This window comes from Giraffa tippelskirchi, chromosome 10 (genome assembly GCF_054371585.1).
Source record: "Giraffa tippelskirchi isolate mGirTip1 chromosome 10, T2T-mGirTip1v1.2.pri, whole genome shotgun sequence".
In the NCBI taxonomy this organism is placed as follows: domain Eukaryota; kingdom Metazoa; phylum Chordata; class Mammalia; order Artiodactyla; family Giraffidae; genus Giraffa; species Giraffa tippelskirchi.
This window is the reverse complement of record NC_137284.1, coordinates 53,198,580-53,218,316: the sequence shown is the minus strand read 5'-3', so window position 1 is coordinate 53,218,316 and position 19,737 is coordinate 53,198,580. Positions and strand designations below refer to the sequence as shown.

Below are 19,737 nucleotides of genomic sequence, written 5' to 3'. Positions count from 1 at the left end.
CCTAGGCTGCACGTCTCCCTTGGGAAGTGCTGCAGTGAGCAGTCCAGGGGTCTAGCGGCCAGCGAGGTCCAGAGGGGCCAGGGAAGCATGGCCGCTGTGACCTGGGGACAGAAGTCATCCTTCAGCAAGTGGCATGCATGCTGTCAGGGGAGCCCTTTCTGCTCTGCAGAGAACAAAGGCAGAGAAACGGCCACCCTCACGCCAGAAGACTCGGCTAAGAGGACAGGGCGGAGGGTGGGGACATCTCAAGCCACTGTCTGACTCAGCTCCTGGAGCAGCATGCAGTGCTGTGTTGCTAACCTGTCCATGGCCAAGCCTGCCATGGGGGCCTCCTGACCTGGGCCAGTGGGGGAGCCACCTGCTGCCTTGCAGGAGCTGGCCACAGGGGTGTCAGCAGGAAGGAGGCCAACAGGCGAGACCGCCCTCTCCAATGTCTCCACCTCTGTCACCATGGAAACAAGCTACATATGGATGCAGGCCAAGCAGGTGCCACCTCCTTTTAGATCCTCGGAGCCCCCAAGGCAGGAAGAGCAGCCCTGGAAGGCTGGCACCACTGCGGAGGGGTAAGGCAGTGATGGTTCTAAAACAGGCTGGAAGGTGGGCCAGGCGGCCTGGCATCCACTGCAGGCGGGCAATGGTCACTCGCCATGTTAGGAAGGCTGGCCTGTGGCTAACGAGGGGCAGCCACTCAGCCCCTCTGTGTTGCGGGACAGCGAGTTTTCCAAAGAAACAAGCGTCCAGCAGCAAGGAAGGCAACACGACACGTGGAGGGCAGGTGGACAGCACAAGTGCAAGATGGACACAGAGGAGGGGTGGCAGGCTGGGTCGCCTCTCTGGCCACAGAGCACACCATGTGCCCACCACGAGAACACCTTTTATTTCAAAAAGGCTTTCAAGTATACTGGGGAGGATTGGGGTGCCTGCTGTCTGGGAGTGATGTGCAGAGGGTATGTACCACCCTCTACAAACGCGGCCAACCTCTGGGGGCTGCCCCTTTTCAAGTGTCTTTACATCTCGTACACACAGAAAAGCCACGGCCCCTCCTGCCATAAGCTGAATACAATATTGAAAACAAGGAGTGCAAAAAAGGGATCGATACAAAAAAGTAAACATATCAGTTTTAATTGTCAAGATTATTCCAGGGCAAGAGTTCACTTCCAATCACTTCTCTCTGGCTTGCGTTCCTCCATGGCCCAGCCAAGACCATCATTCCAGTTTATTCTCGAATTTGCTCTCTCCCGCCCTCCCCAATGAGGCCAGGGAGAGAGGGGCAGCCCTGCTGTATCTGCAGCAGCAAATCACCATCAAGTCCAACAGACTAGTTGATTGTGGTCAGCTGGCGCCAAATGCACCATCTTGCTCCGAGCCCCGAGGTGCAGACAGACGTGTGTTCTGAAGGATGCACAGGCCTCTTCACTCCAGTGTCAGCGTCCACCGGCCTGCAGCCAGGGTAGATCTGAGGTCATAAGGCCACTCGGATACAGTGGTGCTTCAGTCTGCAAGGCAGGACCCCTTTGTTCAGCTGGTAAAAGTCAACAAGCTGGATCAGGTCAGAGAATTTGGTGTTCCCGTCGTCAAGGCTGAAGAATGTCTGCCCATCATCCTCGCACTAGAGAGACACAATAAGACCGGCTAAATCAGAGGCCACAGCTTGGGGACGAAACAGGCCCCCCTGTCAGGATTAGTGCTCTCCATCCCTGGAGAGGTTCTATGGTGACACATGGAGTCAGTGAGGTGAGCTAGAAAACAACAGGGCAGGAGGTTGGGGAGCGAGTTTTTGTGTGGAGGCAGGTTGGCAGGGGCACTGCCAAGTACCTACGGCTACTGGGCACAACTGCTCCCCTATTTCTGAGGAAGGTCCCAAGCTCCTCCCAGTTTGCCTTGCTCATCAGGGCAAAGTTGGTTAGTCAACCTGTGAGTGTCCATGCACTCAGCACACCCCATGGAGGAGGGTGCGGTTGACCAGTTACCCTGAGTATCCACGCATACAGCACTCACCACGGAGGAGGCTCATCACTTATCCTGTGAGTGTCCATGCACTCAGCACACCCCGGGGAGGAGGGTGCGGTTGACTAAGCCTGTGAGTGTCCATGCAAATGGCACACCCTCTGCATAGAGGAAGCTCCTATAAAGATATCACTAGTGAGCTTGAAACTGTCTGATGTTTACTGTTCTCTAGTGTGGTTAGTTCAAAAATTGCACAAGGAACAAAATCAGAACACAAAAGAGTAAGAATGAGTGTGAAAACGTCAATACTTACAGGTAAGATTTGGAAATTTTTAATTTTCTGATGATGACACAGTGTGAGGACAAATGCCTTTGGATTACTCTGGCTGTCACGGAGGAGAAAGAGCCTGGGAATGGAAAGAATCAATTGACTGTTAATTTCAGACTGAATATGCATGTTATCTGCATGCGTACATGAACAGACAGGCTTCAGGAGGCGAAGTTTCAGGAAGCTTTGGGAGCTGAGTGAGCTGTAGGGCAAGACCGCCCTCCACACCCAGACTGTGATCTGGCTCTCACTACCCATCAAGAGGAACCAGGGGACACGGTTCCTTGAGGACATGGCTGCCTCTAGGGCTGAGGCAGGAAAGGTACAGGGTGAAGCTGGTACACTTTGTGCCAGCAAGTAAGGAGGTACTCAAAGAAAACTAACTTAGGAGGCAGTGTGGCCACACCCGGTCATCTAAGTGAATAACATAGGTGATTGAGTATGACCTATAGCATAGAACAAGAATCCCGAGTCCCCACTGGTGTGATAAATAAACGAACAAATAAATAACAGAGGAGGAAAAAAAAGCTCTTCCTAAGAGCAGACGGCCAGCTACACAGAGAAAGAAGATGGATTAGAAAACCACCATCTGGCAATCACCAGATATCACCATTGATTAAGCAGATATTCATGGGATGCTGAAACCAGCATCAAAGTTTGATGAGAATAACAGTATCTCCATAGTCTCAAAGATCTACCCACTAATGTTTATGACAAAGGGACCAACAGTAACCTTCTGATAGAGAAACCTGGTGGATACCATCTTCAGATATTCAAGTGACCACCAACAGGAATGAGGCAATCCCCCCTAGCATCTCCCGACAGGATGCACTGAAGATGACTCAGCATCACCTCTTGGGAGTGACCAGATGAGCCCTTACCTGGTACTTCTGCCCTCATGGCTCCTGCAAGTGTTGAGACACAAAGGGAGACAAGGCATGGGCTGCCCAGGGTGGGGCTGAGGCCAAGAAGTTCTTTTCCTTGGCAACAAAGGATGCAAGTAGGACCCCTGGTAAAATCTGAGAAAGTGGCATGGCTGGGGACAGAATCACATTTGTGTTAATTTCCTAATTTTTATAACGAGCCTGTGGTTGCCTAAGAGAAGTCCATGTTTTTAGAAATTTTATACTGAAATAATTACAACTCACTCCTAAATGGTTCTGATAAAAAAATGAGAGAGAAGATGACAAAAGGTGCTGCAACATTCATGACTCAGGTTGCCTGGGTAACATGTATACGGGAGTCTGTCACATGATTCATGCCACTTCTCTACAAGTTGAAATCACATCAGAAAGTCTGCAAATACAAGTGATGGCCAGGATGTGGAGAGAAGGGAGCACTGCTGGTGGGAATGGAAACTGGTGCAGCCACTACAGAGAACAGTATGGAGGTTCCCTAAAAACTAAAACTACCATATGGTCCTGTAATTCTACTACTGGATATCCATAAATGGAAAAAATGAAAACACTAATTGAACAGATACATGAACCTCAATGTTCACAGCAGCACTACTTACAATAGCCAAGACACGGAAGCAGGCCATGTGCCCGTCAACACATGACTGAATTAAGAAGATGTAGTACATATACACAATGGAATGTTACTCAGCCATAATAAAGAGTGAAGTCCTGCCATCTGCAGCAACATGGACGGACCTAGGGAACATTATGCTCAGTGAAATAAACCAGACAGAGAGAGACAAGTCCTGGATGGTATCACTTATATGTGGAATCTAAAAAATAATACAAATGGATATATAAGCAAAACAGAAACAGACTTGCAGATGCAGAGAACAAACCAAAGGGGAGAGGGAAGCAAGGAGGGACAAATCAGGGGCATAGGATTAACAGATCCAAACCACCGTGTATAAAATAGACAAGCAACAAGCATGTACTGTGCAGCATAAAGATGATATCCACTATCTTGTAGCAACCTGTAATGGAGAAAAATCTGCAAAAATACTGAATCACTATGCTATACACTGGAAACTAACACAATATTGTAAATCAATGATACTTCAACTAAAAATTAGAATAGCAGGAAGAAGTGTAAATCATCGCTTTTACATGAACAAATCTGGAATCAGATGTTAAGACAGAGTTCTTCTTTAGAAAGGAAAAGGCCCTAATTCCAGGGACAAAGAAGAAATGGCCTGAGAGGAAACATATTTTAAAGGCATTGGACACCAAACTGTGACCATCAGATAAACCATCAGTGTCTAGATTGTAAATTCAGATGGAAGGCAGTTCAATAAGCCTGAGAAATCCTGTTATGAAGGTGAATAAGTTTTATTTCACCACAAGACATCTTGGAGCCTTTATTCAGCGTGACTCCCTTAGGGCCCCCGCATGAGGTTTCCTATCATACCTGACTCTTCACAGCATCTTTTATTATATACCAGCCCCTCTTTGATGGCATTTTATAGGATGCATGTTCTGCAGGATACACTCTGGAGATGCCAACCAGGATGGAATTGCACCGCTGGGCTGGGAGTACGGGAGGGGAGTGGCTATGACGTCAGATGTGTGCGTGTGATGTGCTTGGTGCTGGCAGAGCCGGGTGGACGGGAGGGCCAGCTCCTCTCCCAGGCAGGGCTGTGCACCTGTCCTTCCCAGGCTGTGCTCTCTTCTCCAAGTGGCTCACTAGCAGAAACCCAAGGATTCGATCTTCCTGGAGAAGAAGCTGGGGCTGGGCAGTCTCACCTGAGCCCTCAATGAACCCCTGGCTGTTTCCTTCTGAGCATCGAGCAACAAGGCAGGTACAGACGCCGTCCGTCTGCTGACCCGTTAGGGGTGTGACCAAGAGATCATGAGGCTGCCCCGATGGCCTGTGCCTAATGCTTGTCTACCTGAAATGACCGCCGACGTGGAGGCGCGGGGTAGGGCCCAGAGTCAGTGAGATTCCTGGATCTCACACTTGGGAGTGGCAGATTGCGATCTGCCATCTTCCCTGGCCTCTCTTGCAGGACTGCACACATGCTGGGAGCTGTTGTCCAGACGGTGTGCACCCTGGAGGCAGTGGTGACTGCCATCAGCAAACTGCAGGCGCAGGGGTTTCTGTTGGGGGGTGGAGCACTGCCGAGACAGGCTGGGGGCTGACACACCCAGAGATGTCTCTGCTTGGGACTCAGAATGGAACACGGAGCGAAGGTGCTGGCGACAAGGGCGTCCTTGCTGCCGTCAGGACTAAAGCCAGGGGGGCTCACGTGTCTATTCAGGGACAAGCAAAGGGCTGCTCATGTCTGGGGCTGACGGAGATCAGAGGGGCAGCACAACTCAGGTATGCAGCCCAGGCACTGCGCACACCGCCTCGCTCAGGACTCACAGTGACCCTGTTACTGTCCTCATTTTACAGTGAGGCGAGGGGGCCCAAAGAAGTGAGGCAAATTCCCTGAGGTCACACAGCCAGCAGCAATCACAGGGGAGCCTTGGCACAGCCGGAGCAAGTGTGCAGGGGCTCCTCCATGGCTGGCTAGTACTCTGCACTCTACTGAGGGTGCCGTATTAGCCCCGAGACAGCACCCCACTCTGCCTGTGGGGGGAGAGCCATAAAGAACACAAGTCTTGGCAAAGTCATGGCCTTCTGCCCAGTGGAGGCACCTGGAGTGTAGACAGAGGGACTAGCTCACAAAAGGCACAGAGGCCGGGGCTGTAGATGGCAAGGAGGCAGTGGAGCTGGACCCCTAGTGTGAACGTGGTGGGGGCAGGCAGGGCAGGACAGAGCCTTACACGCTGCAAGTCCTGACAGGAGCCCTGGGGTGAGTCACAGCGGGGCCTGCAGAGCAGGACTGGCCCCTGGGAAAGCTCCTTCCATCTTGGGCTCTGGCATGGGCTGTGGGCGGCAAGAGGGGGAGGGAGGCAGCCAGGCAGTGGTGGGCTCCACAGGGCTGGGGGTGTGAGTGCAAATGCACATGCACATGTGTGCACAGACTCATGCTTGCGTGTGTACACAGGTCACCTGTGGGGGCATGGGTGGGAGTGGCGCCTGCATCCAGGTGACTTCAGAGGCCCCTCTGGGTAGACTGCAGGCTCTGCTGTCTCTTTCCACCCCCTACTTCATCCATGATTGAGGCTAAAGGTCTTGGCAGCAGTGTTTTATAACAGCTGTCATCCTGGCCTGCCTTTCAGTGTTGTTTGTTGTCAGACTCTAAATTGGCTTCCTCCATTACCTCTGTAGGGATTCATAATGATTTGGCATTGATTATTTAATTTACCTCGTTTTCCAAGCACACTTCCTCCCTAAACACGGGAGTGAGTGGATGATATACATCACTGTGATGACACGTGAATGGGTCCCCGTACACTGCCTTCTGTTTTTCCTAGAGCGCCAGCAGCTGGAGGCTGGGATTGAAGGATATAACATATAAACTTAGAAGCAACTCAGACCCAGGGAAGGATAGAGAGGAACAAGGCAAGTGGGGGCGGGAGGAAAGCTGAAAGACACCCACACTCCTCACCAAGACTGGACAGAGGGAACCTTGCCAACTGGGGCTCGCTCCAGGAAAAGTTGAATTGCAAGACGAACGGGGTTTAAAAAAAAGAGCCGACACACAGTGCAGTGGACCCAGCATGCTGACCCTCCCCACCCTGGGGCTTCTGCACCCCAGGGGCGCTCCTTTTAACGCAAAGTGGGCTGGACTGTCAGCCTCTCAGGGATGTGGGTGCCACTGTCACTGCCCTGGGCCCCAGGATGGATGCACGGTACCCAGTGATGCCTCCTGTGGAGCTGTCACTTCTCTGGCAGTGTTGAAAGCAGCTCTTTCCTGTTTGCCCATTTCTGTCCCCCTCTAATCTTAAAAGAACCTAATTATAGGGATGAATCACTAGGCAATTGAAATTAACTCCTGACCTATTCTCTCCTGAACGAGTTATGCCTTGTCTAACCTGCTGATTCTTTTCCTAAATACAATAAAAAGAAGTAAAAATAAAAAGGAGAATTAAGCAGTTAAAGAATGGCTATCTCTCCACCCGCAAGAGCCTCCCTAAGCAATCCTGCAGGCAGTCCATGTGGGCAAGATAACGTCTCAAGTCCTCCAGTCTGCACTCAGTGGAGAACGGTATGAATCTAACCTCCCGCCTTCATGATGCATTGACACCCTCACCCCCCACCCCCACCCCGTTGCACTGTTTCCCTTTACAAATTGTCATTGCTGAGCAGAATCTTCAGAGTTGGTCTCAGGACATGAGTTCACCTCCCGAGATTGCTGGCTTTTCTGATTAAGGAACCTTTCCTTTCTACTCACGTTTGTCTCTTGAATTACTGGTTTATGAGTGACGAGTGGCTGAACCTGGCTTCGGTTACAGTAAGATGTCACCCGGCAAGGAAACCCACTTGACTTCTGAAAATGAATCCCACAGACAACACGGTAAATGGGGCCCCATGAGAAGATTTGGTGGCTTAGCTTGGTTGCGGTTTAGGGCTACAATAGGTAAGCATCCTATCCTTGAAGCCCCTGGAAAACACACAAACCTACATGCAATAAACATCACTAAGAGAGGAGGGTAGGCTTTTCTCTCTTAGGCAGAAAGTTCAGAGGAGAAGCATCTAGTCTGTAGTCAGGATGGGTCACTTCTAAGGCTGTAAAAGGACCGTCTACGATCAAGTGACATTTCAGAAAAGCTGTCTGGAACAACTGTACACCCATATGGGAAAAAATCAGATCCATCTTTACATAGAGAACTAGGATAAATAAATTCTGAATGCACTTGGGATCTAAACATGCAAACAAAAATGAATGAACAGAAATGGAAGAAATAATCATGAAAAAAAGGAAGGGAGTGTAATCAATAATACAAGTTCTGGAGGATAACACGAACGAACTCCTTAATGATTGAGGAGTGGAGAAAACTTGTATGACTAGGACTCAAAAATGAACCACAGAGAAGAATTACCTTAAGCTTGGTGTTTTAACATGATTCTGCCTGGAATGTTCCTTAAGGATAAAAGGGCTATAAAGAAGTGTGAATTTAGTAATCTTACTGAAGTAATATTATGAATATTTTTATGATGTGATATGGGATACAGCTCACAAATAGAGTGAGGTTAAGCAAGCAGCTAACGACATTAGATTTTTCAGAGGAAGAAAAGAGAGATACAATAAAGTCTAAGATGTACAAATCCTATAGCTTTCCATTTGAACTGGGATATCAATGTGGACCTGTAATCGATTTTTCAGTTTAAAAAGGCTATGTCCTAGCTTTTTAAACTGAAAAAGAGAATTCCAGAAAAACATCTATTTCTGCTTCAGTGACTTACACTAAATAAAGCTTTTGACGTGTGAATCACAACAAACTGTGGAAAATTCTTCAAGAGATGGGAATGCCAGACCACCTTACCTGCCTCCTGAGAAATCTGTATGCAGGTCAAGAAGCAACAGTTAGAACCAGACATGGAACAATGGACTGGTTCCAAACTGGGAAAGGGGGATGTCAAGGCTGTATACTGTCACCCTACTTATTTAACTTATATGCAGAGTACATCATGCGAAATACCAGGCTGGATAAAGCACAAGCTGGAATCAAGATTATGGGGACAAATATCAATAACCTCAGATACACAGATGATACCACCTTTGTGGTGCAGAAAGTGAAGAGGAACTGAAGAGCCTCTTGATGAGAGCCTCTTGATGAAAGTGAGAGAGGAGAGTGAAAGAGTTGGCTTAAAACTCAACATTCAGAAAACTAAGATCATGGCATCTGGTCCCATCACTTCATGGCAAATAGATGGGGAAACAAAGGAAACAGAGACAGACTTTATTTTCTTGGGCTCCAAAATCACTGCAGATGGTGACTGCAGCCATGAAATTAAAAGACACTTGCTCCTTGGAAGAAAAGCTATGACCAACCTAGACAGCATATGAAAGAGCAGAGACATTACTTTGCTGATAAAGGTCCGAGTAGTCAAAGCTTTGGTTTTTCCAGTAGTCATGTATGAATGTGAGAGTTGGACTATAAAGAAGGCTGAGTGCCGAAGAATTGATGCTTTTGAACTGTTGGAGAAGACTCTTGAGAGTCTGCAAGGAGATCAAATCAGTCCATCCTAAAGGAAATCAATTCTGAACATTCACTGGAAGGACTGATGCTGAAGCTCCAATACTTTGGCCACCTGATGCGAAGAGCTGACTCCTTAGAAATGACCCTGATGCTGGGAAAGCTTGAAGGCAGGAGAAGGGGACAACAGAGGATGAGATGGTTGGATGGCATCACCAATTCAATGGACATGAGTTTGAGCAAGCTCCAGGAGATGGTGAAGGATAGGAAAGCCTGGTGTGCTATGGTCCATGGGGTCACAAAGAGTCAGACACGACTGAGTGACTGAACAAGAAAATCAATGTGAACCTGTAATCTTTTTCAGTTTAAAAAGCATATGTCCTAGCTTTGTCCATGGAAAAGACCTACCAATTTGGTTTCTAGCCACCATTTTCCATTCCAAAAAGTTAGGGCATCTAAGAGAATGTGTCACAGCTAGAAAACAAACCCTATTAGTTTTGAGTCAAAAGAACTCAGGAACCAACTTAAGAGAGGCACACCCAATGAGCCCAAAAGAAAGCATCCAGAAAATCAAGAACATTAAGCTTGGATTGAAAGAAGTCGAACACAGTATCAAGCTCATCACCAGAGTTAAAATACAAAATACAACATCTCATTTGTCAGCCTTGGAAGATGGTAGGATACCAAATGATGATCCTGGAAACTGACACTGCTCGGTGATGATCGGGGTGGGGGTGGGGGGTGGGGATGGGGATGGGAGGAAATCCAAGAGGGTAGGGATATATGTATATAAATAGCTTATTGACATCATTGTACAGCGGAAACTAACACAACACTCTAAAGTAATTATATACCCCCCCAAAAGAAAAAAAGAAATTGACAAATAAAAGGGAAAAATCGAGCACTTAGGGCTCCCCTGGTGGTCCAGGGGTTGAAGGTCCACCTTGCAAAGCAGGGGGCATGGATTTGGCTCCTGGTCTGGGAAGATCCCACATGCTAGTGAGCAACTAAGCCCTTGTGCCACAACTGTTGAGCCTGTGCTCCAGAGCCTGGAGCCGCAACTACTGAGCCACGTGCCCTAGAGCCTGTGCTCCCCAACAAGACACCCACCGCAATGAGGAGCCTGTGCACGACAACTGGAGAGCAGCCCCTGCTCGCTGTTAGGGAAAGCCCACTCCTAGCAACAAAGAACCACACACACAGCCAAAATAAATAAATAGACAAATTAAAAAAAATCAAGCAGTCAGTCACCTCTCCCAGAAATACAAATGTGACAGGGGAAAGGGTTTCAAGGAAGGGACTGTGAAGGAATAACAGAATTAGAAAACAACGATCTTGTCACCTCTAATAAAACAATGACCCTGGGGGCTGGGAGCTGGGCGGGGGTGGGGGTTACAGACCCCTGCCCAGCCCAGGATCAGGAAGCAGGACAACTGGGGCGAGGAGTGCAGACACACAGCGACCGCAGCTCTGTCCCAGAAGGAGCCTCTGCCCACACTTCACAGGAAACCAGGGAGACAGAGGAACACAGTCAAAGAAACCACAAGTACACAATTAGCCAATGGCCTCCTTCTTCAACAATGGGAAGACGGGAAAAAAAAAAACAGGAAAGAAAATGCAGTGGTGGGAGACCTATTCTATTTCGGGAGACTTAGAGACACAGCAACTAGATGCCATGAATGGCTCCCCATTTAGACCAAGTACATTAAAGGACTTTTGTGCATGAACATGACAGCACTTCTGAGGACACTAAGAAATTCCTGTTTATCTTAAGTGCAATGATGATATTGTGGTTGTGTCGAAAGACACAGACACTCACTGCAACAGTTACTGGTAAAAATTCTGAGTGTCTGGGTTCTCCTTTAGAAGACTCCAGAAGAAGAAGGAAGAAGAGGAAGAAAAGTAGGAAAAGTTGGAAGAAGGAGAAAAAAAAATAATAAAAATGTAGGAAGGGGAACAGACAGGCTCAGGTGAGCAAGTTCTGAAGCTGTGCAAGAGGTGGACGCGGTTGGTTACACTCTCTTCTCTCAGGTGAATTCTCAGATGTCCGTAATAAAACTTTTTAAAGATGAAGGATTTAAACAACAAAAGGAGTGTTCTGAGTTGAGCAGCTTCTAATAATCTGTTTTTTGAGTAGACCCAGTGAGAAGCAGCTCTGACAAGGATGGACCAAGGCATCCAACCAGCTCCTCAGGGCCTCTTTTTTGGGGCATGGAGACAGAACTCTGGCTGAGCTCCGCAGTGACCATTCCCCTGGGCCCTCACACATCTGTAGCCCCACTCTAGGCAGATCCCTCGCATTCCCATGATGCTGAGCCTGGCCACGTGGCTTGCCTTGTCCAAGCAGGTGTCAGCTTGAGAAGTGCCTGTGCACTGGGGTTTGACCTCTTACCCCCAGGGCCCCCATGATGGCCACAAAGTGCATGGACCCAGGCTAGCGTGCCAAAGACCTGCACCCAGTTGCTTCATCACCCATCCACAGCAGCACTGGCCACTGGATGCGTAAGTGCATCCATCCTGGCCCTAGCTCTTCAGGCCCCAGGGCGACTAGCCACCTAACCTGCCCCAACTGTGAACAGTGATACAGCTTTGCTGCTTTAAACCACTGAGGTTTGGGGTGGTTGGGGCAAAAGTCAAAGATATAATGCATAAAGTAAAAGGTGTAGGCAAAAAGACAGCTTTCCATTTGCCTGCTGCCGTATTAATCAGAGTATGTTCTTTGGCTGTTCCAATCACATCAAATAGGTGCAGGAGGGTTATGGGGTCTGGACAAAAGGACTGCATTCCGCCCACTTCCCAGCCTGCAAACCCTGCACTACCCTTATACTCTTGAGCACGCTGCTCCAACTTCAAACGAGGCTGCTGTACCGCCCTCGTCCCCTCTGCCCACTCACTCACACACACACAGACACACACACACACACACACACACGGCAGGATGCTCTGAGCTGAGCCCAGCAGACTCCCGCCTGGGCTGCATCCCTTACCCATCCACGAGCCCTTGCTGTTTAATGATCCGGTGCGACTCCTCCCTGGAGATCCTGCCGTGAAACCAGTGTTGCGTCCTGTGAATCACTGTGGGGACCAGAGAAGGAGGGTAGCCTGGGCTCCGTGCACAGCAAACGCCTTGCTAAACGAGCTCGGGGCCACATGGGACCCTGACTCCTGCGGTCCTAGCTTCCATGCGCTGCACTCCAGGCCCGCTGTGAAGCTCAGGGAGGGCTGGGAGCACTTTTCTGTTATTTATGTACAATATCAAGCAAACATGCCGTGTTTACCTGTACTGAGGGTGGAAGGGTGGAGGGGGCTTTGGCTACCTAGGATATTCATCCGCGTGCTTCGTTTCTGCAAAAGAAATCCCTGTGTCAGCACCAAGTCAGCAGCAAACACAATCACCACGCCCTGGGACACACCTGGGGCAAGAAGCTGGCCCCGTGAGAGACCCTTGCTGGCGGAATGACAGCCGCCTCAGTCCCATGTGGTCACAAGGACCTCTCCCATGTGACCAGGAGGGCAGACAGCTTATGGGTCGCAGCTGTTAAAACCAGAAGCGTCCCACCCGGGCATACTGCTAATGATCCCAGCACTGAAGCCAGGGTGCATCTGTCACACAGAAGACACGCAGCTCAGTTCCCGATACATTTTAGGAGAAAATCATGAGCTTCGGCAGGGAACTCAGGCAGGTCTGAACACTGCAGCTTTGGGGACATTCTCCTCTTCCGAACACTCTGAAACTGAAGGATGGGGAGGTTTTCTGAGCCATAGTTGCCTTTAAAGCTCAGAAAAGCTTGGAAGTTGTGTGAAATCCTTCCATCTGGAGATTAGGAACTTGAGTCTCACTCAGAGTAAAGAAACTGTTCGAGGTTGGCAAGTTGGTCAGCGGTTGAGCCACGATGGGAACGCCTGGCCTCGTGCTCTCCCCAGGGGCCCTGATGACACATCAGCAGGGACAGGGCTGTGAGCCATGGGGCCTCAGGGCTCTGCTCCTGCCCCTCCTTCCATGGGAGCCCAGGGACGGGGCGTAGGGGTGGCCGGGAGCCGGGGGCATGGAGAAGCCCAGGCAAGCCACAGCCTTCTGCAGGTGAGAACTCACAGCCACCTCCCCTCCCCTGCACCGCATCCCTGCCGCCAGCACAGAGCCATTTCTCTGGGGCAGACCAGGGGTGGGGTGGCCACTGTGAGTGAGCCCGTCCTGGTAGGACCGGGCCACAGTCTTACCCTCCAGGCGTGGCCTTCTTCCAGGGCCGCGCTCTGGGCCTCAGCTGGATTCTCGATTACTCTTCCCGTTTGCCCAGAAAAGTCCATTGCCACAAGGGAGTTCTCAGAGACGCTGCGCTGGAAAGGAGAGGCCATGGATTCTTAAGATGCAGGGAAGCAAGCAGAGTGGCAGGTGGGAGCCTCAGCGTGGGAGAGCTGTGTAGACCCAGGGAGGGGCAGGAAGGACGGGCAAGGACTGGACAGAACATTCAGTGTCTGAAGGGCCCTTGAACGAAAAATGGCTTCGGTTTTTCTCAAGAAGAGGAAAGAAACCTTCCAATTCTCTCAAGATATTTGAAAGCTGCTGGTGAGGCCACTGGTGTTCACCTGTGTGGTCTTCCACAGGGTCTCTAATGTGAATTAAAACTCATCCAAAGAGGGCACAGTTCTTGAGGAGCTAGCCTGCTGTGATCCCCCTTTGCCTGGCAAAGTAATAAAGTCATTCTTTCTTTCTCCTGCATTACAAAAAACCCCACAAAAACTCATCAAAGATATGGTAACATCAAAGGTGAGCCAGCCCTCACCAGCAGCCAAATCCTTTCTCAGGTAAGTTAGCTCACAGAAACACGGGCACCACTTCTGTGGGTACTTTGACATCTCTGAGGAACGGACATTGAGAGATTGTTAACTCGTTATCAACTGGGGGATTTCTGCAGAAGCTAACACCTGTGGTTGGTGATGATTTTTATTTTGGCTGGCCAAAAAATTAATTCTGTTATTTCACTAACACTTTGCAGGTTATCACATTCAATAGTTACCCCTGTAAAGTTTTCTCCAGCACCATGAGTTTCATTTTCACTTTTTGCACCAGAATCAATCACTAAGGTTTTCTATTTTTTTGTTGGTCTGATATTCACATTGTCTGAATCAGAACTATATTCTGAAGAACTATCATCTTCTGAGATACTAACATATATGTCACTTGGACAATCAGAGAAAATATCTACATAAAATTCACCAAAAAATTTTTCACTCAAAATTTCTCAATGTGTCATTTTTGAAAATTTCACATTTATAATATACACAAGGTGCAACAAAAACCTAATGGAGCAAAACATGAGTGATAACAGTAATCATAAATTATATAATGAACCTTTGATCAATTTTAAGATCTAACAACTTTGCACAGTGATGTTAATTCTGTCACTTTCTAAAAATGTATTGATACTCCTGGCCAATAAACATTTGCATAACAAAAGATGTGTTAATACATTGCTCAGTCAATAATGTGTTAAGATAATATTCGGGGAGGATGAAGCGTTTCTGCACCTCTGGGATGTAAAGTCCATCCTAAGGTCACGAGAAGACTCACTACAATCTCAATTTTCACATGGATTCCAGCATCATGGTCAACAGCACCATGGACCGACCCCATGGCTGAAATGGACAGAAGTGAAGGTGGTAAAGGCAGCTCCTCAGTAGATGTGGGCACTGCTGTCAACATTTCTGAACACTAGAATAGAGCTCTCAATGGGAGCCATTCACCAAAGCAACGCTGCAGGGAGATGTGGGAAAGGGGAGAGGGTAGAGAGGAATCTGCTCCCAGTAGTCACCCTGCTGAGACGACAAAGTCCCTCTTCTGGGAAACACATGCTGGGGAGATATTCTGGCTTCTTTGGGCAGCCTCATCTGAAAAAAAGATGCCCACAGCCCATGCTGATGCAGCAGCTGAAGAGGAATGTGGCTTCAGAGGTACAACTTGACTTACCACTGGAGTCGAGAAGTGGGACAGCATGGCCTTCCTCTGCTGTGGGATTCTGTAGTTCTGGTAAAGGAGCATCCCATACTAAAGAGGTAAGGAGGGCCAGAGTCAGTCACCAGGGCCTCGGGAGCCCCCAAAGCCCCACACATGGCAAACCCCTGGCACTCAAGAGCCACTCTCACATACAACAGTGGGCGACAACTGGGTAAGCTTAAGAATAAACACCCAACGGAGCCCTGTCTCTGGGCCTGCCACCACCAACACTTCACAGTTACTGCCGTCTGTCTGGGGGTGCTGGGTGGGTAGGGAGCGGTCAAGGAAGTAACAACATAATAATGACTAGCAAGAACAATTAGCCTTACTGAATGGTGCTATGGGCAAAGCTCTCAGTGCTTTCTGCTGCTCTTTTATTTAGTCCTCTCCATTTTATGAAATATGCACTTTACCTAATTTCACAAACAACAGAACACAAACAAGTAAAGCAAGTTGCTCAAGGTCATAGTAAAGTAAGGATTCAGGTTCTGAATACACAATCCTGCTTCCGAACTAGTGCTCTTCTTAACCACCAGCCTCCTTGCCCGACCAGCTCAGCAGTTTGGGCTTTATTTCCTCGGTCAATAAGCACTGCTGCTGCTGCTGCTGCCAAGTTGCTTCAGTCATGTCCAACTCTTAGCAACCCCATGGACTGTAGCCTACCAGGCTCCTCCGTCCATGGGATTTTCCAGGCAAGAGTACTGGAGTGGGGGTGCCATTGCCTTCTCCACAATAAGCACTGAGTGTCCTGCAAAGCCTCCTACACTCCTGATGTCTCAACCTGCACTCCTCAATTACACCTTCAAACCACACAGAAAAGAAAAAAGGAAGAGGAAACAGGGATCAAGTGGGCTGCAGCTTCCTCTTCACTGTTCTTCATGGATGTCAGCTCACTTCCAGGTCAAGGACCAGCAGTATGTACTCATTTCTAAACTTAACATATTTAGAACATGATGGGAAGGTCTACCATAGATACAGTCGCACCCCAGTGAGACAGGAAGAGAGAGAACAGATCAAAAGAAATGATTGAGATGTAGTTCAGTCACTAAGTCATGTCCAACTTAGTGACTCCCAGGCACCTGTCTTCCACCATCTCCTGGAGTTCATGCAAATTCATGTCCATTGAGTTGGTGATGCTATCTAACCACTGCATCTTCTGCCACTCCCTTCTCCTTTTACCTTCAGTCTTTCCCAGCATCATGGTCTTTTCTAATGAGTTGATTTTTTGCATCAGGTGGCCAAAGAATTGGAGCTTCAGCACCAGTCCTTCCAATGATTTCTTTTAGGATTACCTTGTTTGATCTCCTTGGATCACAGCCATGTTGTGGAGAAGGGGCCTGTGTAACTCAGGGAAGCTAAGAACCGTACTGTGCAGGGCCACCCAAGATAGATGGATCATAATGAAGAGTTCTGACAAAACGTGGTCCACCAGAGGAGGGAATGGCAAACCACATCAATATTCTTGTCTCAAGAACTCCATGAACAGTATGAAAAGGCAGTATGTTTGTGATGATGGCTAAGAATTCCCCAAGCAAATAAAAATACACCAAGCTACAGAATCTAGGTGCGGGATAAAAGGAAAACAAAAGGAACAAATAAACAAAACCACCCAGGAACATCATGCAAAACAGAAACAGAGAAAATGTAAAAGCAACCAGAGAAAGACATGCTATTTTTGAAAAAGCAATGAGAAGGACAGCTAACTTTCTAACCTGCATGAAGAGAGTTAGAAGACAATGGGATGGGAGAAGCACAGGATAAAATAACCCCTAATACAGGACTTGATCAACTGTGAAAAGTTCCCTCAATTGTGAAAATAAAGTCAAAACAAACCAAATAAACATGGAGAGATTTTGTTGTCAGCAGGCTCATATTCAAATGGATGCTGAGTGGAGTTCTGGTCCCAGAGAGAAGAATGTGGATTTGGAAAAAATGAAATGCAATCTCTGTGGCCACACCTGACTAGTATCCGAAAGGACAGCACAGGCCCTGATAGGTGAAGGTGGCCAAAACCTCAGCATACAGTCTTATTCCTGGTTCTGTTACAGTTTACACAGCACAGAGCTTGAATGTTTCTCAAAGTTTAAATGAACTCATTTTTTAAAAAAAATGGGAGTTCAATTTCTCCCTCTGGGTTTTCCAGTTAATTTTAAGGTTTTTATGTTTTGCAAAGAATGCCCATTTCATCTTGATTTAAAAGTACAACATAGGTAGAAATGCAAAGCCTGTCTTCACTGTTCCCATTTTTAAAATGACTGGGTTTTACACTCCTTCCTTCCTTTCTACTCTCCGTGTACTTTAATTCCCCTGTTTCCATCTGTTCACGTAGAAAAGACATCTGTGTTTGTAGTTCACACAGGTATGAACTGGGGGCTGCTCACATGCCATACAGTGCAGCAGGTGGGCAAGAGGCAGGAAGGGATGGGGCAGGCAGCTTTCACATGGCTTCAGGGTGGAAATGTGCTTCAGAGATGCTATGAGTGGTGGCTGTTTCTGAACAAAAACTGAAACTGCACCTGTGTGCTAGTAACTGGCCTGTCTGCTGAGAGTTTCTAGCTCTGTTTTTGATTCAAGAAAGGGGCTGGCTCTTCTCAGAGAGACCAGGAGAGCAGTCTGGACCCTCAACTGTGAGTGGAATGGATATATGTCATTTCTGTGGATGGGAGACCCCTGGCTTTGCCTCCCTTCCCTGGCAGTGGTCAGGATGGGGCTGCGCCACCTGCCGCATAAGAGCAGGACTGATATTTGTTCTTATAGCTGCTGAGATTAGGGACTATTTGCCACTTAGCAATAACCTGATATGCCATGTAATCCATTCAGTCTTTTCATCTATTCCACATATTGAGGAATTACCCAAGATTTTGCCTGAGGACGGGAAATGGGCTCTGCTACATAAAAATAAAATTTGGGAACCACTAGACTTGAGAGATCTTCTTGCAGGGAAGGTAAAAGGGAAAGTCTACATCAGGGACATTCATTATTTTAGGTTTCATGAAGTAATCAGATTTGGGGGAAAAAAAAAATCTGTGACTGTCTTAAGCCCTGGCAACTAATTTTCCAAATAAGACAACATACACACACACCAAAAACTAATTGCTGATCTACCACCATATCAACAATATTTTATAAAATACTTTGATATAATAGTGGATCAGACAATCAGAGTTTTATAAAGTTTAAATTAGCTAAGTTTACACAATCTCAGATTAAAGAATAAAGCCATTACCGTGAACACAGCTATTAATATTAATTGCTTTGTGGATAGCTGACTGCACTGTCCCCATTTGTTTTGTTTTGCTGTGCCCTAGAGAAGGTGTTGTTTAGTCACCAAATTGTGTCTGAGACCCCATGAACTATAGCCCACCAGGTTCCTCTCTCCATGGGGTTCTCCAGGCAAGAATGCTGGGGTAGGTTGTCATTTCCTGTTCCAGGGGATATTCCCAGACCAGGGATCAAACCTGTGTCTCCTGCATTGGCAGGTAAGATTCTTTACTGCTGAGCCACCAGGGAAGCCTGGCCCTAGAGAAGATGTTTCCCCAAATTCTCAGTGGTTAGAGGACTGGCTTTTGCAGACCAGAGGTCTGAACTCTGGGATCCAAAGAGGCAGTGAACTTGGCTGTGTGCTGGCAGGTGGCACCACCAAGTGGGAGGCTGGAACACACCTGAGCCATTCTCCAAGTCCCACCTGGGCTTCCTAAGAGAGTCCCCCAAGGGACATGAAATCTTGGCCAGCCACACTCCCAGCACTCTCTCCTCACCTGTACTGTGAGGGCTGAATTTTCCCCCAGATTCTCATGATGGTCAAATGGGGTAACATGAAGCTCCAAGCAGGTGCGTGGCATATGATGAGCATGCAGCAAACCACTGGTGTTATCACCAGAGTTGGGATGCTTTGCCTCTACCTGATACAACTTCTCAGTCCCTGCACTTGTGTTGCTTCCAGGTGCTGTGAGCAACCTCTGCTCCGGATGCCTGTGCCAGATAGGAAGCTCCTTGGCTGCCTTTGTGTCCAACATCCACTTTAATTGCCTTTTCCATGTCGAGTAATTCATTACAGAATTCTGTGGATTTTTTTGTTTTGTTTTGCTGTTGTTTTAAAGCTTCTTTAAGAGCTCCAGACTTAAAAAAAACAATTATATGTATTTTTTAGCCCTACTTGGGTGGCTTGCAGGATATATTAGTCCCCCACTAGGAATTGAACCTGGGCCCTGGCAGTGAAAACACTGAGTCCTAATCACTGGACCACCAGGGAATTCCCTAGAGTAGGGTCCCCAACCCCTGGGTCAAAAACGTGCTGGTTCATAGCCTGTTAGGATCTGGGCTGCACAGCAGCAGGTGAGCAGTAGGCGAACGAGGGAAGCTTCATGTGTATTTACAGCCACTCCCCATCACTTGCATTACTGCCTGAGCTCAGGAAAACAAGCTCAGGGCTCCCACTGATTCTGCACTGTGCTAAGTTGTAGAATGATTTCATCATATAT

The 19,737-nt window shown here is 48.0% G+C and overlaps 1 protein-coding gene across 29 annotated transcripts in view; it reads right to left on the bottom strand.

Annotated features, from left to right (window-relative positions):
• Positions 1–1,106: 1,106 nt before the first annotated feature.
• GRB10 (growth factor receptor bound protein 10) overlaps positions 1,107–19,737 on the bottom strand; it is a 218,313-nt gene continuing 199,682 nt past the window's right edge. For 18 of the 29 annotated variants that reach the window (XM_081534568.1, XM_081534560.1, XM_081534583.1 and 15 more), the window contains 6 exons: positions 15,230–15,307; positions 13,483–13,599; positions 12,543–12,609; positions 12,252–12,339; positions 2,261–2,354; positions 1,107–1,609 (listed from right to left, as the gene is read on the bottom strand). In XM_081534568.1, coding sequence (XP_081390694.1) covers positions 1,463–1,609; positions 2,261–2,354; positions 12,252–12,339; positions 12,543–12,609; positions 13,483–13,599; positions 15,230–15,307 — 591 coding nt within the window. In that variant the 3' untranslated portion in view covers positions 1,107–1,462. Of the gene's footprint in view, positions 1,610–2,260; positions 2,355–12,251; positions 12,340–12,542; positions 12,610–13,482; positions 13,600–15,217; positions 15,308–19,737 lie in introns of all 29 variants that reach the window. The other 11 variants (XM_081534573.1, XM_081534571.1, XM_081534588.1 and 8 more) reach the window with 2 other exon arrangements.